The 18,667-nt window shown below is 49.4% G+C and overlaps 1 protein-coding gene across 1 annotated transcript in view; it reads right to left on the bottom strand.

Moving 5' to 3' along the window:
* The window catches only part of SLC6A11 (solute carrier family 6 member 11), a 119,947-nt gene that overhangs the window by 28,743 nt on the left and 72,537 nt on the right, over nucleotides 1-18,667 (bottom strand). The window contains exon 7 of the mRNA XM_065886239.1: nucleotides 1,312-1,415. Coding sequence (XP_065742311.1) covers nucleotides 1,312-1,415 — 104 coding nt within the window. The remainder of the gene's footprint in view (nucleotides 1-1,311; nucleotides 1,416-18,667) is intronic.

Genomic DNA, 18,667 nt, shown 5'->3' on the forward strand with positions numbered 1-18,667 from the left:
TTAAATTGTACAGGAAGGTATAGGTAGAAAAAGCCTGTCTCCCTATCTCTGACTTCTGTGTCTCTCTTCAGAGGTGGCTCTTTTTAATAGTTTCCTCTGTATCTTTCCAGAAATTTAGAAGTTCTAGCTATTTATGTGAATCAATCTGTCACTTCCTTCCTGATTTAATGATTTTGATGTTTCCATATCTTTCCCATTAAGAAAAAATATTTTACTCCTCATTTTAGGATGGCTTTCTTTTAAAAAATATTTAACTGTTGAATCAATCTGACACTTATTATGGTGCATATGTGGGGCAAGGTGAGGATCTATCCTAATTACTTCCACCAAAATACTTATCCTATCTCAGAATTGTTTGCTGAAAAACCCTTCCTTTTCCAATGAACCTGTGTTCAGGGACGGCTTCACTGCCATTAGTCCACAAGTTTCTACATTAGCATAAGGAGCTCTGTAACTCGGGGGCAGAGATGTGCTGTCCAGCCTTCTCTGCGTATTCACCATCTATGACCAGGCACTGATTCAGGGGTGCAGCGACCTCAGCCAACAGGCCACTGGCCTAGAGTTAGAGACCAGAGTGCAAAGTTCACTTCCGCCAGGCACTGCTGGGTGACCCTGGCCAAGTCCCTGGGCCTCTGTGGACTCAGCCTCAGGGTAGAAACCAGGCTGCAGGCATGAGGACCAGGCAGCCAGGGTCACACAGCCTCAGGCTCACCTCCCCATGTGGGCCCCTTCCCCACGCTGGGTGCGGCCAGCTGCAGGAAGCCAGGGAGGGAGGGAGGCCTGTCCAGAGAGGGGCGGCAGGGCACTGGCCATTCCAAGTGGGACTGGACAGGACCCTACAGTCAAGTGTGAAGAAGCAGGAAAGAAATTCCTGAACAGAAGGCAGAACAAGGCCCTTCGTGTCAGAAGACCTGGGTTCAAGTCCCAGCATTGCCACTTACTTGCCGTGTAACCTTGGGCCAATCATTTATCCTGGGATAAAGCTTTGCTGTATAGGGTAGGATGGAGGCCTGAATCCCATTCCCGGAGTAGACTCACTTTGCAGCCTGGAACGCACTCTGATCATGTTTATTATTCTCCTAGCTCCTCTGTTGGACCATTCTTTGACCCTGGGGTGGGGAGAGGCTGACAAATAGCCCAGGGTCCTCTCCAGTTCCACCTGGAATGGCTGGTGCCCTACCGCCCCTCTCTTAAAAGGCCTCTTTCCCTCACCCAGACCTGCAAGGTGAGAAGATGACCGTGAACTAGTCGGGCAGCATGGAGGGCTCTCGGGTTTGGTGGAGAGCTGGCAGGGCCTGGGGAAATGCTCACCTGTAGCAGTTGTTGTTATAATCGTTATAACTTCCCAGAGCAGTCAGACAACCCAGGCAGATGGCATAGGAGAAAAAGATCTGCGTCCCAGCATCTACCCAGACCTGTAGGAAGGCACAAAGAAGTTGGCAGAAAGAGAAGTCAGATGTGCGGCGAGGGGGTGGGTGGGTGGGATGGCCCTGTTCTCTGAAAGCCCCCACCCACACCCAACCTCCAAAAAGACTCCACAAAGGGACAATCAAATGTCCTCATCTCAGGAACGCATTGTTTTCAGAAGTTCTATTCTTGGGGTGATTAAATATAAACGGCCTTAGTTAAAACCAGAATTTTCTGGACTTTATGGACAGTAGTTCACCAAATAGCAAGAATTTGGGTTTTAGGACTCTGCTCCAGCTGTGTGACCTTGGAAAAGTTACTTAACCTCTCTGAGGCTTAGTCTCCTGAACTGCAAAGTGGGGAATAAACTTCCCTCTCAGGACTGCTGAAGCCAAAACAAGTGATTTTTCTGCTTTGTGATTAAGACCACCATGAGAAAAGCTCTCTCGGGTGTTTTTGAACTCACAGAGCTTATTTACCATGTATAACAGGGGACCATTCACCATGGGGCCCAATTACAATGAAACCCCATTTTTCCTACAGGTCTGGAGGCTTCTCTCACTCTGCCCCATGTGCTCGGCCAGAGGACAGGGAAGTGAGATGGGGGAGGCCCTCCCACCAAATCTTTACCACCTTTCCAAAGAGGTGCATTTGGGCTTCCTATGTGATACACGTGGAAACTACTTTCTTAGTCTCCAAGCTTCCCTCCAACAAAACCTGCTGTGGAAGGCCTGACACGCACAACAGGAATTATGGTGGTTTCTCTAACACTCCCCTGGGCTCTCTCTGAGCCCTGCTCCTAGAAGCTACCAAGGAAAATCCACAGCTAAAACCCAAATGCAGCTGATGAGACTGGAGCTTGAGAAGCAGCTGCCATCTAGAGAACGGGGCAACTTGCTCAAGACCACACAGCTGGGAGCGGCAGACACAAGTCCAAGAAGACACACCTCTAGAGAAACATGTGTAACCAACCCCAGAATTTCAAAAAACCTCTAGCGTAGGGCTTCCCTGGTGGCGCAGTGGTTGAGAGTCCGCCTGCCGATGCAGGGGACACGGGTTCGTGCCCCAGTCCAGGAAGATCCCACATGCCGCGGAGCGGCTGGGCCCGTGAGCCATGGCCGCTGAGCCTGCGCGTCCGGAGCCTGTGCTCCCCAACGGGAGAGGCCACAGCAGTGAGAGGCCCGCGTACCGCAAAAAAAAAAAAAACAACCTCTGGTGTAACCCCCCACCCAACACAGGACTCTCTTCTGACAGAATAGTCTCTGCTTGACTACCACCAGTGATGTGGAGCTCACTACCTTTTGACACAGCCCCTTTCTTTTTCTTAAGAGAACTCTGACCATTAGAGCATTTCTTAAAATGAGAGAACATCTCCCTTCCTGTTTCCCTAGCTCTGGGGCCACACCTCCCTCTCCCCTGTGGCAGCACTTTAGAGATTTGAAGAACTCTCTGGAACACAGCCTTTTCCAGGCAAATTATCTTAACTTCCTCTCTCTTGGGGATTTGCTTGCTTGTTAAATCATTCAAGAAACATTTATTAAAAGTGAAGATCACAGTGCTGCTTTTCAACCTAAAAGGTGGTACATTGTCTTCCTCTAGAAAGAGCCTTCGGGTTCAGTGTCTCAGCGCTAAATGAGGAACGCAGGGAAAGCTCTTTCATGAAGTGTGTGTATGTGTGTGTGTGGAGGGGGTGCCAGCAGATCAGAGCAGGCTGAGACACGGTGAGGAGGAAATGGGAAGAGGGAATATTAAAAAACTTTTTCAAGAAAGGGCAGTTGGGGGGACAGGGTGGTCGTGAGAGAGAAAATAATTTAGGGAGGATTTTTTTAAAATAGCAGAAACTTGAGGATGCTTAAATGTTGACAGGAAGGGCCCAATGCAAAAAAAAAAACGTTGAAGATTTGGGAAAGAAATGGATGTATTTTAAAGTCCTCCTGCTGTGCCTCAGTCTCCCCATTTGCCACCTCAGTGCACTCCCTTTTCTCCTCGGTAAGGCCAGTAAACCATATGGAGAAGCAAAACACAGGGCAGCTCCTAACCCAGAAAGCGAAGCCAGATCCCAGCGGCAAGGTGCTGGGATGCTCAGCACTCGAACACGTGTGGTTTCTAAAGCCTCGGCAAACGGGGTGTCCCTCTCCCCAGAACCTTCACGGAGTGCACAGACCAGAGTGAGAGAAGCCTCCAGACCTGTGGGAAACCTGGGGGCTTCATCATAACTGGGCCCCATGGCGAATGGTCCCACCCTCCCCACATGGTAAATAAACCCCTCAGTGAGTTCGAAAACACCCAAGAGAGCTTTCCATCCACACGTCCCAAAGATGGGGCCTCAAACCACGCTTTCCACCTGCAGGGGATTTTTCTTGCCGTTTGCTCATCGCACCCAGCACTAAAACAGGCATCTGCTGTTTTTGCCCACCCGGCACCCATCTCCCCTTTTCAGGTAACAGCACCCCAATTTTACTTTGAGAAACCAGCTCTTCCCCACCCAGGCCAATCAAAGCATTTCTCTTGGCCACAGTGACTGGTTCGGGGATGAGCATATGATGCAAACGAAGCCAATGAAACTCAATCCTGGCACTTCTAGTGGAGCTACTGCAAATGGGACACATTCTTTTCTCTTAGAGATATTAAGCTTGTAACTGCTGGGGGTCATCACCGACCATGAGTGAAGACCCTGCCTGAGAATAAAGCCAATGCAGAGGAAAGCAGAGTTTAGAGCAAAGAAAGACTAATATTGGAGATATGACTCAAGTCCCTGGATCCAGCCACACCTGAAATCAGGCCTACCTGAGAGTATTTCAGTTTCAGAGGCCTATAATTCCTCTTTTTCTTAAGTCAGTTTGAATGGGACTGCTGGCACTTCAAGCAGAAAGAATTGTAACTAAGAGCAACATTAAGATCTTAGAAAAACCTAGGGGCTCTAAGCCCAAATTCTTCAATCAATCCTGAATGACCAATGACTCAGCATTTATTGAGTGCCTTCTGTATGCAGAACCCTGTGCCAGGCTCTGAAAGAGGTACTGTACAATTATTTATAGCACTCCATCTCTGTCTGCAGGTGAGATAAAATGAAACATTCAGAGAACAAGATACCGAGTACCTGGGAGCAGCAGAGGAGGGGAAAGATTAACATGTGCTAGGGCAATCAGAGAAGGCTGTCTGGAGGAGGCACACCTTTAAAGAATAGAGAAGTGATGAAAGAGGACACATTGGGTATGGAGGGTCACGTGAGAGAGGAATGTGTTCTCAATGATTTTTTTTCTTGCTCCCCTACCTCTGTAGGAAAAAGGCTGTCATTTTTATTCAGATGATTACCATTAAATCAACACCTTTATACAATACCCTTAGCCCTTCCCCTGTTGGCTCTCTACTATGAGGAATATTGAAATTAGCCACATCTTCTCTTTCTTTCTTCCCTTTCCTCCAGAATCTAATTTGAAGAAATATTCATTTGTTTCCAGTTAATACCTAAAGGCATTCTGTGAAGTTACTTTACTTTTCATACACACACTCCTTTCTCTCCCAATTTTTAATACTTGTACTGTATCTGCATTGTCAGAACATACAAACATTTCATATTATTGTCCCCCTTTTGCCATTATTTAGTGTGAGTTCTACAGGTGACTATAAATTTAATGCTCACCCCCAGCCATTACATTAATACCTCTCCAGTCAGTTTTGTTGTAGCTTGTTCTCTAGTAAATTCCTCTGGGAAGGCTTATGGGAAATATATTTCCTGGGTTCTTTCATGTTCCTAGCAGTTGATCTGTGGCTTTTGTACCTGAAAGTTGGTTTGGCTGCATATAAAATCCTTGGTTCTCTTTTTCTCTTCCTGAGTACTTTGATGTTGCTCAGTTGTCTCCTGGCACAAAATGATGGGGTAGAAAAGTCTGACGCCACTCTAACTTGTTTCCCCTTATAAAAGCATTTACTCTTTTCGTCTGAATTATCAACAGGTTTGTTGCTTTCTCTTGGAAGTCCAATAATTCTAATATTATTCTAATAAAAACATGTCTCAATGTTGATTATTCTGGGTTATTTTTTCCCAGGCTTGTGATATACTTCTTCAAGATGCAAATTCAAGTCTCCTCTTTTATTTCAGGGGGAATAATTTCCTGAATAATTGTTTTTAGTATGTGTTCTCTTCCATTACTTTGGATTTCTCCTTTGGGGACTTGTTTGTATGTTGGATCTTCTTTATTTCTATACCTATCACTTTTTCTTACATTCTTTAAAAACTTTCTTCATTTGTTTTTTCTTTCACAAGCTGTCCTTCCTGTCAGCTCTCCTTTCAAATATTCTTTTTTGCCTAACAATTTCATTTATGCTAGTGTTTCACAGCATCTATTGTTTCTTCATTTCTTTTAGCTTGTGGTGAAATATTAAGTTGCTGGGTCTTTGTGGAATGTGTTCCTTATCTGTAGGAACACTATTCTGCTCCTAATTCCTTTTCTTATAATATAGCTTTGTATGAGACTTGATCGCAATCCTTTTCTGGTGCTCACATGTAGGTGACATGCTTTTTTTTTTTTTTGGTACTCTTACTAGGAGGCTTTCTTGTGTAGATTTTCTGGCCTCAAAGGTCTAGAGTTGCCTCTTCCGACAGTACCAAAAAGTCTTTAAAACTATAGCCACACAGAGAGTACTTTCTGAAATTACTATTCTCCACTCTTATCCAGAATTTCTCTTTGTTTCCTCTACTGTCTTTGTCCTGCTCAATTTGGATTCTGCTTTCAGTGGTTTCTCCTCAATGTGGGGGTCCTGTCTGACCACAGAGCCTCAGCTGGTCAGTCTGTAGAGTTCCCAGGTCCCAGACCCCTGCCTGAACTTCCCACAGTCCTCTCACACTCACCTGTGACTTGCAGCCTGAACACATCCCTCCTAGTTTCAGCTGACATTCTCAGATGGGTGCACCAACCTTCTATTCCCAGTGCCCTCTCCTTCTATGGGTGAATACATGTTAGAGATTTATGGGTTTCCTGTCTCTCAGCCTTCCATATCCCTTTGCCTTCCTCTTCCTCTACCTCTTCACCTTCATCTCATCCCATAGAGTGGATACCATGCAGATGTTATTGCTGTTGGTATTTGACCCTACCTGTTCACCTTTGTGGTTCATGGAGCCACCTAGTTATGCTGAAGGTACTTTTTGGTTTACTATCCTAGTTTCTCTGTTTAGGTGTGGAGATTCTGGAAAATTAAAAAAAAATTTTTTTTCTGTTGCCATCTTGTCTCCTTGGTTCTCAAGACATTTTCAGAGGGCAGATTAAAGAAGACTGGTCTTGACTGGGGGTGAGAGATGGATCCCCAGAACTGAGGGATGTGGTGGATGGGGGTGTAACACTAGAGGATGAGCCAGTTTTTTAAAGGGAGGTTCGAGGTACAATGTGGGGGAAATGCGTATGAGTATAGTCTAGACAAGGCATCAGGTGAGCTGTTCAGGAGATAGGCAGAAAGTCTAGGGCTAAATATTGCAGTCTGGGCTTGAGACACAGATTTGCAAGTCATCAGGATTTTAGTACTAACTTATCATCTCCTTGATTCCAGATCCAAAGCTCTCTCCACCGGCCTTTTCTATTTTCCACATTTGATAAACCAGTGTTGATTCAACTTTTCTGCTGAGATACATGCTTACTGGGCCTGCAGAGCCCGAGAAGCTTCAGGATTCGATTTCTTGAAAAAGTCTCACAAAGAAGCATGATATGTCTTCACGTGGACTCTACACCATCGGACTCCTTAGCAGACAGGCATATTCTTGAACACACTTGTGGCTGCGAAAATGCCACAGGGTTCCAACTGTTAGCCTCCCTACAACCTTTGGGAAGAAACGAATGAACTCACTGGGGGAGCTGTATGTGTTAAGGCTACGCTGAAATAAACAATAACCCCCGAGCCTCAATGGCTTAGCACAACGGAAGTTTATTTCCCGCCTACACAAAGCACACGGCAGACTGTGGCGGGGCTGGCTCTCTTCCACCCAGTGACAGCGAGCAAGCCCTCCTACCTCATCATGATACCCCCAGGTCAGCACAGCCTCTGACGCAGAGGAACAGACTACGAGAGCTTTGTTTGGGAAGGTGGGTTTTTTTTTTTTTTTAATTAATTCATTAATTTTTTGCTGCATTGGGTCTTCACTGCTGCGCACGGGCTTTCTCTAGTTGTGGCGAGAGGTGGCTACTCTTCGTTGCAGTGCGCGGGCTTCTCATTGCAGTGGTTTCTCTTGTTGTGGAGCACCGGTTCTAGGCATGTGGGCTTCAGTAGTTGTGGCACGTGGGCTTCAGTAGTTGTGGCTCGCAGGCTCCAGAGCGCAGGCTCAGTAGTTGTGGCGCACGGGCTTAGTTGCTCCGCAGCATGTGGGATCTTCCCAGACCAGGGCTCGAACCCATGTTCCCTGCATTGGCAGGCAGATTCTTAACCACTGCGCCACCAGGGAAGTCCCATGTTTGGGAAGTTTTTAGAACCAGACTTGTAATTACTAATACCACCCTGCCCACACACCACTGACCAGAACCAAGTCCCGTGATCCCAACTTAAAGACAAGGAAGTCTGGGAAAGTCTCTTCCCATTTCACTCAGGAAGAGAAAAAATAGATGGTTAGTGAACAGAAAGCATTGCCTCTGCTACAGGCATTATCCCAAGTCCTTTTCACCGAAGGCGATTTCTTTCTTCAACTAGGAATTCCACAAACACCCAGAGATCAAACTAGACCATGGTAGCCACTGGAATGATTTGACAGAATGATTTGCAAAGAGAGGCTAATAAAACAGGCCAACAGGACATTCATGAACCTTCTACCAGTTTGGTGATGCCTTAGGAAGTGGGAATCTTGAGTCACCATTTGTTGAAAACCTACTGTGTATGCAAGGCTTTCATGGAACAATCTCATAATTGACATAACCATCTCACTAGGCAGTACTGTCACCTCCATCTTTAGAGAAGAGGAAGCGGATCCATAGATGGTCAAACAGCTAACAAGCGACAGAGTCAGGTTTGAACCCCAGGCGTCTGGCTCCACATTTTAAAGAGAAAAGCTGGGGCCTCCTGGTGCACTGCGCAGGCCTGGACTCTCGGCAGGGGTTTAAACAGCTCTGTGGCTGTGAGGTCAACAAGACAAAAACAACCCCACCTCCATGAAAGGAAGACCAGGCAACTGAGCCCCACTGACCAGCATCTCCCAGGATGCCACAAAGGGGGCAGCTCAGTGGAGAAAGGCCTTCCTAGTTCTCAAGAGAATTTGAAGAGAAAACAGTCTCCACAGAACAAACCCTAAGGAAGCTGGGTCAGTAGCTGAGAAACGGATCACTCCCCATGTTCTGAAGCAATGAACGCTAGGAGGGCGTTCTGGCTGCGTGGCAGGGGCCGTCCACATTCAGAGGTTTGGAGGACAGATTTGCATGGGAACCAGGGAGCAGAGCCCCTTTGGAAGAGAAGTGGTCCCGCCCTCCTAGCTCTGGGGCAACTTCACCGCTTTCAGACCAACTTGTTCCGATGAGCCCTGGTGCTCAGTAGGCGCAGAAAGCAATGGATCAGGGTGTAACCCTCCTTCCAAACTGGATCGGTGGGGCCCAGCTGGGAGAAGCAAGGAAGGATGGACGGACCAGGACACACTCTTCCCTACCAAGCTCAGGAGCTACACTGTCAAGATGGGTGCTTAGTACCCGCTGCCCCTGTCCACACGGACAGCACTTTACAGTGTACAAGGCATCGTCCTACATCCTGTGACTGCCCTGTGGTGGGCGTCATCACGCCCAGGTTAGAGACAGCTGTTGGCGGGGGGGACACGGAAAATGCCTGTCCTCTCTCCCTCTTCCCCCTTTGACTGCATATGTAGAAAGTCTAATCTCCTAGAAGCTTGAGGGCAAAGGCGTCACGTCTTTTTCTCACCCCTTGGAGAGAAGAGACTACCTTGACTGGGGAGACCTGGGAGAGGGTCAGTGTGCATAGTGGTGAGCCCCTCCCTCCTTCTCTTGCGCACAGAAGATTAAATAAGATGATTGTGTGAAACAAATACTCAGCACAGAGCCCAGCTCTCGGAGAGCACTGAGGAAGTGCTCAGAAACCCAGCCGTGAGCTCCAACAGCAGGCACTTAGTCAATGTTAATCCCTTCTCAGGATCTACCGGTCTTCACAAATCTGGAGGAGAAGAAAAAAGCCTCTTCTCCCGTTTCTCCCCACAATGCACAAGCACCAAGTGTCCGTTATGTGCCAGGCGAAGTTCCAGGAGCTCCCGCCCTCAGGGAGCTTACTACCTTCTAGCAGGAGAGACAGACCACAAACACGGGCAGATAGGCTGGAACACGGCATCTGGTGGAGACGAGCAAGGGGGTGGATGGTGAGAGGCAGGGGCGTGGGGCAGCGGGGCCAGGGCCCTGCTCTGTGAAGGGGCAGTTGCAGATGTGACCTGCTGCAGTGTCTTAAGGCAGCACAGGCTACAGAAAGAAGATCCCCCAGAAATGTGCTTTCATGTCGACAAAGAGCCGCCAGTCAGAGCAGAAGGGCAGCAACTCTGCCAGGGATCAAAGCTGGCGCCAGCAGGTGGGCCTGGTCCATCTGTCCCTGTGCCCTGGAGGAGATGGTGTTTGCTGCGCTGATGCTCTGAGGTCTCTGACAAACGCAGCGCTAACCCATCCTGCCAGGAAAGCACCAGTGAGAGGAGCCAGTCATCACAGCACCTGCTCACCTTTGGAAGCACCGATGACACAGCAGGGGCTGTTCTACACACTTCACAAATATTACACTCACTGTTGAGATCAGTGCAATTATTATCTCCCTTTTATGGATAAAAAACGAACACCCAGAGAGGGGGAGTTTGTTGTCTATTTAGCTTTGGAGAGATGTACGCACTGGCCACTGTGTGAGGAGTCCCCTTGGGCTTAGGGACAAAACCTCCGGAACCTGGCCCGCCTTGGGGAGAAGGCACTGGAGCATCACGTGAAGGGGACTAAATCAAACCTGGGCTTTCCCCCGGTGCCTGGTTCCGCACCTCTCTGGGGCTTAATGGAAAGGGCATGAGCTTCAGGGTCAGGTAGACCCAGGCTGGAGCCCTGCACTGCCATTTACCTGCTGTGCAACTCTGGGCAAGTTATTTCACTTCTCTGAGCCCCAACTTCCTTGTTCGCAAAAGAAAGATACAATGAACGTAAAGTACGTAATGGGGTACCTGGTACAGCTCCCTTAATCCGCTTCCTTTTGGTGGCTAATGCTTTGCCACTTCTAATGTGGCTAATGCTATACATAGCATGTACAGCAGCTTCTCCACTGTACATGTTATGAAAACAGGCTCCCAGGTCTTTCCCACCATCCCAGCCCCCTCCCTACCAGGTGAACTAATCAGATTTCTGAGCAGTACCAAATGTGGCCACCGTCCATCACTAAAGCAGAGTCACCTGCCCTTAGGGCCGTGAGCTAGGGTACAACAGGGAGGGGCGGAGGAAGCCAGCACCCCACTGCTCCCGTGCTCCTTGCCCTGCCAAGAAGATGCTAAAACCTCCAGACCCAACAGCACATGCAGCGTCTGGCTCTCGGATCCAAGTAGCCAGGACAGGGCTTGGTGGCCGTCCTGGGCTCATGACCCACAGCCTTCTCTTTCTTTAACATTTTCTTTTCAGACAGACAGTCACACACAGACAACACACAAACACACACACAACACCACTTTTGTAAGCAGAGCCTTCCACTGAGGTGAAAACATAACGTATATGGCCCGGCAGAAAATAGCTGAATTAAGCTCTTTCTTTTGGCCATTTGTATTGGGAAATAGTCTCAGAAGATTAAAAGTAGGTTAGGAGAATAATACAACAGCTGTGTTTCCAGTGTGTACCTGACAACGGCTTTTGTAGAAGTGAATGATTACATGAATATCACTTCCTTCCCACCTCTTTCGCAGCCCCCTCTGGGTTGCTAGGCGCCCTCTCTCCTCCGCTCAGCTAATGCCACATACAGACACTGATGAATGCAGGATGGCCATTATGAGGAGAGGAGTCGAGGCAGGAGGGTTCTAGTGCTCCCTCCCTGGTGCATTCAGGGAGGGGAGAGGGCTTTGGGGGAGCCGATTCTGCATATATTTAAATGCTAATGTGCTGGGCAGCCGGGCAGGGCCAGCGGGAACAGTGGTGGGAAGGGGCAGAAGCCCTTGGCCTGCAAGCTCCACTGGAAACATGTCCTGCAGCCTCTGGCTCTGGTGCCAGCCCTTCCCCGGGCGGCCAGCCTTGCCCAGAGGCCCTGCCAGCAAAGTGTCACTGGGCTGAAGGGTTGCACCGTGGGCGGTGAGGGGAGCCTGGGTGTGTCGGCTGACCCTGGTGGCCCCTTTGTGTGGAGCAGGGAGCGGGGTCACAGTGCTGGGCCTTTGCCCGGAGGCTGGACAGCTGTGTCCTGGTCACAGAGAGTGGAGGGAGTGGACGGGCAGTTGCTGGCACTGGGCTGATGGCAGTGACCTCCCTGCCTTATGTGATAGGATCCTGGGGCCATGCGCGTCTACCCCTTAAACCATCGCATGAGACAGTGGAGCCCCATTTTACTAAAGGGCTAAAGAGAGGAGGTTTGGAGCAACGGAGGGCATGAGCAAGGCCTGGAGACAGCACGTTCTTGGTCCTGCGCTGTTCCCGGGACTGTCCACATGGCCTTGGGGGCTACATTTTAGGGCAAGGTCTTCCCCCTAAAATGTTCCTCTAAGAGGGTGCAACTGGCCTTCTGGACAGGACATTCATTGTGCAGGACGGTCCTGTTCGTTGTAGGAGGTTTAGCATCACCCAGTCCCACTCTCTAAATGCCAGAGGTGCCCCCGTCATAGAGGAAACCAGAATTACTCCCCGACGTGTTACTAAATGACCCCTGAGCAGTGGTCCCACCTCTCCCTCTGGGAGAACCAGTGAGGCAGGGGAGTCTGAGCTGGCATCAGCGGTGGGGCTGCAGAACCCAGCTGCCGTTGCTGGGAACACAAGGCCAGGGTCTTCTGGGCCAAACCAAGCCCCAAGCAGGTGCGTTCTCCTGTGTCATCCGAGCAAGCACTGAGATGGAAATGAAACCTTGTCGTCTCCCGCCTTAATCACTTCTCTCCTAAGAACCATGGAGCTGGTACAGAGGCAGAGAGCCAGGGAAAGAAAGGGCACACAAGGAGGCTCCAGGCCCTAGGAGAGCCAAGCAGTGGTTGGCTGGTGTATACTGGTGTATACTCCAGTCTAGAGAAGGGGCTTCCTCAAGAGGAAAACAAAACAGCAAGCAGCCACGGTTGGTGAAGGCAGCCGCCTCTGCATCTGCCCAGAGACACAGAAGTCAATACATTTAATGACATCATTATGTTAGTTGATTTTTGTCTGTCTCCCCCCAACTAGAACAGAAGTGCCAGGAGAGCAGGAAGTTCTGTTTTTTCACTGATGCATTCCCCAGCACTTTGCACATTGTCAGCACTCAAAAAATATGTATTGAATGCCACATCTTCTTAGAGTCTCCAGTACATAGGAATGGGGAATTCAAGGCTTATGCAGAATCCTAGCTACCAGGCCAAGTGGACAGTGTGTTAGACTGAGAGGGTCAGGACACCTGGTTGCAATTCTAGATTGTCCCGAAAGTTCCTATGTTTTCCCTAAAGTTCTTTCTTTCCTCCTGGCCTCAGCTTTCTAATCTTCAAAATAAGGAAACTGGAATGCAATGAGATGACAGATATATGGCATGCACATCCCATCCCTATTCCTGTCCATGGCAGACATTACTGATCAATCCCACCTATCACTCCTGCCCGTGGCAGGCATTGCTAATCAATCACACAGTCCTTTTGCCCCCAGCTACGGTGGAAAAAGTCCACCACCTGTCAGAGTTGGTAAGCGAGTTAAAACCTGACAGTGATGTACACCGCAGACCTACATAGCAAGGATATGTTTGGGGGTCAGCTGTGACTCATTTTCCTTGGGGTTTTCTGCTGGGGTGTTTCAATCCTACAGTCTTGAAAGCCTAGGAAGACACTGTAACACCATGGAATTTAAGCTCCTACCCACATTAGGAACAAACTTCGAGTCAAATGCACAGGGCAGACAGTCTTTATAAAAGCAAGAAGGAGAACACCACCATGCTCAGGGAGAGTCACACTTTCAATGGATTTTTGGTACTTGTCCTGGCCTGGAAGGCTGGAGGTAAGTGGCATAAGCAAAGGCCTGGAGGTAGGGAAAAGAAAGGACTGTCTGGAGTTTCCTAGTGGGAATGCTAAGGACTGAGAGAGGGGATGGAACGCTCCTTCCTGAATCCCATGGATTCATAGAGCTGGTATTTCATTCATCACTTCGTCTTTGGCTGAGGTGGGAAAATACCTACGGTAGCCACACGGTGGACGCAGAAGATGCTACTCAATTCCACGTGAAAAGAATTCTGACTGGGGCAAGGCAAAGTGCTCAAATTTTGGCCCTGAGCAGCCTCCCAGAGGGGATCCATGGTGGCAGGGGAGGGGTGGGGAGGTCAGTCACAGTCAACAATGGAAGAGCTTCCTCCCTGGCTGAGACCCCCAGCCCTGGGATGAGTTCCCTGTTAGTAGAGGTAACCAAGCAGAGTTGGGGATGCAATTCTTGCATTGCCTTGGAAGTTAGGGCAGAAGATCTCTGAGGTTTTCTGCTGGTAAGAAACTTGATGGTCAGTGGGTCAATTCCCCTCAACAACGTTTTCTGAGCACCATATATATCTGCCAGGCATGGCCAATACGGAGATAATTCAGAACGCTGATCCCCTGCTCAGAGGCTAGCAATCTAGCAAATGTATGTGGGGAAAGGAAGTCAGCCAAGTGCCTTCCCTGGTCACACAGATTCAGGCAGATCTGGCTGAGTGCCAGCTCTGCTGGGCGACTTCAAGGAGGTCACTCCTCGAGCCTCAGTTTCTTTGTGGGCACAATGGGAAGAACAACAGCTCCAGGGGGTTCTGGAGACATGACTCAGTGTGTGTAGAGCGCGTGCTGGCACCCGGCTCACAGTAAATGCTCATCCAGTGGGAGGGGCTGAGTGGCCACAGATGGCTCATGACTTCCGGCTTGAGAAGAATCTTTGAAGGGTCTGGAGGCTGCGTAGGTGTGTCCCAGGAGGGTAAGCAGAAGAAAAGTCAGCTCTTCTCGGCACAGTCAGGGGCTGGTCCCAGAGCCCCGCCACCTCTCCCACCTGGTATGAAAGCTCCACCAGGGGCAGGACGCTGGCCCCCTTGCAGAGGCTCAGAACTGCCCAGATAGCTGCCCAACAAGCCTCCTTCTTAGTCACACCTCCTTCCTCCCCCAGGCCCACAGACAAACCTCAGGGAGCGGGGCTCTGAAGGCCTCAGGGCACCTCTCTGTCTCCCTGGGGCCATCGCCTCCGGGTGGCATTAGGAGTGAGAACAAAGGGGAAACCCGCTGAGGCTGTGTGGGCCTTCATGGCCACCTGTGTGAGCATCGCCTGGGGATGCAAAGACACTCTGCTCCTGAAAAAGGAAGGTGGGTGGGTTCTCTTAATCATCTCAGCCACAGAAATCCAGGATCCCAAGCCCTTGCAGACTCCCTCTCTGCTGGGGGCTTACGAAGCTGACTGTTCGTCTCATGTGGTCCTCGCCACACCTCAAGTCAGATGCTGTTATTATCTCCACTTACAGGCCAGGAAACAGAGGCCCAGAGAGGCTATAGAAGTGGCCATGGATCAGGCAGCCAGTAGGAGGAAGACCCAAACCCAGACTTGTTGACCCCAAAGCCCTCCCTTTAATCTCCCCAATAGACTTCCACCATCTCAACCAAGAGGAGAGAGCCCCAGGCGACCAGCCTATCACCTGAGTCTCTGCTCCTCCCAGGCCCACATCCCAGGGGATGCGGTGCTTGACATCTGCGGACCTGCCCGTGTCCGCTCACAAATTCTCCCTCCACCGCCCACTCCCACCCCACGTCCTTGCCAGCCTTCACGGTCACATAGCCATCTGCTCCACACCGCCCCTCCTCTGCTCATCTGAACGGAGAGGTGACAGCCTTCAACGACACCAGATGCTTGGGAGGCTGACAGAGCAGCAAGCCCAGAGCGCCCAGGAAGAGGGCAGAAGCAGGTCCAGAGCCTGTGTGCGTGCACGACCGTCACAGTATGGCAGGCTGCCCCCCACCCATAGGCTGCGAGGCCGTCTTCCTGACCACGCACGTCAAGGTCGTGCAGGGTAAGAAAACAGGAGGGATGGCGAACCTCACGTGAGCACGCACAGGAGACAAGACAGGCCGCCACAACACTCCCTCCCAAGTGATGCTACAGGAGGGTGGCCTCAGCTCTGGGCAAAGCCACCTGACAGAGGGACTGTCCTCACTCCTCACGCCTCTCTCAGTGACGTCCCCGGGCATCTGCTTGAGCAACAAAACCAAGAATGACAGAATGACCAGTTTAAAAATAAATCAAGACATGAATGTTGAAGTCTTTGGGGAGTGAAGTGTGCCAATGTCTGCAACTTACTCTGAAATGTATCCAAAGAAATAAAATGGATGGGTAGATACAAGTCCTGAGAAGGTCTGTGATGAAGCCAACACAGCAAAATGTTGATGGCAGAGTCTAGGTAGCGAGTAGTATGTGAGTGTTCCCTGGGCAGGCAGAACCCACAGGATGCTGGAGAGGATGCTCCCATCCAGCAGTGGGAACTGTGGACTCACTGCGGAGATGGGTCCATAATTGCCAAGAGGGAGGGACACGCTTCCCAGGGACACGTCCGGGAGAAGATGTGTGTTTTGTGGCCAGTACCTCACGAGCGCGTCGGTGGGGACTAAACTGAGGAAATCGTAGCTCTGCCCAGGTGACAGTCAGGGGCCAAACCCAGCATTCAGTCAGCGACCAGAAATCTCGGAGTTTTCTGGGATTCAGAAGTCTCCTTGACCTCACCTCAAAGATTAAGAACACATCTGAATTCTTTAAATCCTCCAGCTGTGATTTGTGGATTTATCTGAGCAGGGCTTAAACCTCACTGTCAGCCACAATTCCTTTTAGGCTGAGGTGGAACAAGCTTCCAGGGTTCAAGAGAGGTTCAGGAGTGGTCACCAAGAAGGCACAAGGGCACACACCCCCACCCACCCCCACCGTCACCCTCTGCACGGTTTCACAGATACATTTGATGCTCTGTCTCTGAGGCATTCACTAAGATGTCCATGTCTGTAATGTGTTTTCCTCATCTGTCTCTCTTAGAGAACATTTACTTTCTTCCTCCCTTTGTGTCTTCTCTACTCTGTCACCTATTTCGAGGTATAAACAATTATCATGGTAGCCCCTTTCCGGGCAGGAGCCTAGCGCTGAGATGATGGCATTCTACAACAGGTGTTTAGTGAGCACGTACTGGGTGCTGGGCAGCATGGAAGCCCCCATGGGGGAGGTATGGTTGAAAGAGATGCTGTCTATGTTCTGGAAGGGTAGTCTTGGGTGGTGAGCCCGTGTAGTTTGGATTAAGCCCCCAAGGATGTTAATCACATATTTGCTTAGAATGGCATTCATCCAACCCTCTTCCCCCACTTACTTACATGGCCTTGAGAACTCTTAACGTGCTATCATCTATAACCTTGGAGACATGTGGGTGATTTATAACATAAAAATATTCACATGCTCATAGATAAATCATCTCCAATCTCTGGGTCTAACTTTCATAGAAGGACATTTTAAAGACTAATTCCTGGGCTCTGGCACCTTTATTAATCATACACATACAACCGCTAATAGGAACTTCCTGTCAGCATGAAATAGCCCAGAATGGGTCCTAAGGGGAGAAAGAAAAGTCAGGGGTCATTGATCGTGAAAAGATTGAAAACCAGTGATTTTACTTGATGCCCTCATTATGGCTGAGGGAACTCAGCACAAGGAGGGACAAGACCCTTCAAGGTCAGTGATGGAGCTGGGTCCCCTGATCCTGAGCCTAGGAGTTTCCCACTGGGCAACGGTACCTCCTGCAGGCAGGAGAGGGTGGGAACGGCACGGGGGGAGCAGCTGAGCCAAGTGGGGTGTCTCTCAGCGCTCATCAAGGAGCCGGAGCAGCTTCCACCCTCTTTGTGAATGTCACGCAGGACTCAGTACTGGTCCTGAGGGTCTTTTCAGCTCTTGCTTGCACACGAGAAGTGAGGCAGGCAGAACATGAGATTCACACACCAGTGAGTTTTCAGCATCAAAAGTCCCAATCCCCAGCAAACTCAGATGTATCAAAGCCCTGTCACCTTGCTGCTCGCAGACAGAGGAAAGCCTTGCTCTCCTTGCTCCCATTTGTGCTGGGTCAGAAATCATCAGAATATGTTGCATTTGCAAAGCATGCGCCTTCCTCACTAAGGACGTATCTCGGGAGGCAGTCTTAGCATCTTCCAGAAAAGAACAGCGTACACCTCTTGGCAGCCCTGTGTTCCTCAGAGCTCTGTCGTACAGGTCAGCCCCAATGGTACTCTCAGCAGTCACCTGAGGCGGAGAGGGTCGGGCTTATAAAGATAGAAGCCCAGAGAGGTTAAGTGACCTGCTCAAGGTCACAAAGCTAGTGAGTCAGGACCTTATTCCATGTCTGCTCTAACCTCTTGATTTCACAGTTGGGGAAGCAGGCTCAAAGGGTGGAAAGATAATAGATGTTTCAAACTGGAGGTTCTATGTCCTCATCCTGTTCTCCCCCAGCTGTGGCTGGGGGTAAGTCATGTCCTCTCTCTGGGACTCAGCAACTTGTCCACAAGAGAAGAAGGTGAATCTAGAAACTGACTCTCAAATTTGTTAAAACAGCAAATAAATGGGGCCCAGGGGGCTTTTTGTCAAAAACCTTGACGAATATGATTTTACTCCATGTGCTAGAGACAAATTCACTGTCAGAAAACATAATCATGGATAGTGTGGAATATGAAATCATCACCACAAACACATGACTTTATGAACAAAACTGAACTGTTGAATTAAGCACCCAGGGCTGCTTCCTTTAATATTAATTTCCTGCTTAAACATTCAGTATGTCATGTTCAAGACCAGCAGATGAAGAAAAGCAAATACCAAGGGTCCAACATATTTTTATGAGAGATACAGAAAACAAATAATTATGAAATGTAACAGATATTGAAAATCTATAACCTGTCTGGAAAGGGAGATAGAAAATTCTTCCAGATGCCAGAAATGAGAGTCAAAGCTAAAAGATGAAGACTAGGAATAGACCCAGCAACCCATGGGGACGTCCAAGTAGAGAGACACCTGAGGATCTAGAATTTAAATTCCTTCCCAAGGACAGAATTAAGATTTCCGGCCCTGGCAAGAATACACAAAGGAGAAAAGACAGTCTCCTGAATAACCTGTGCTGGGAA

Source organism: Phocoena phocoena, chromosome 10 (assembly GCF_963924675.1).
Source record: "Phocoena phocoena chromosome 10, mPhoPho1.1, whole genome shotgun sequence".
In the NCBI taxonomy this organism is placed as follows: Eukaryota; Metazoa; Chordata; class Mammalia; order Artiodactyla; family Phocoenidae; genus Phocoena; species Phocoena phocoena.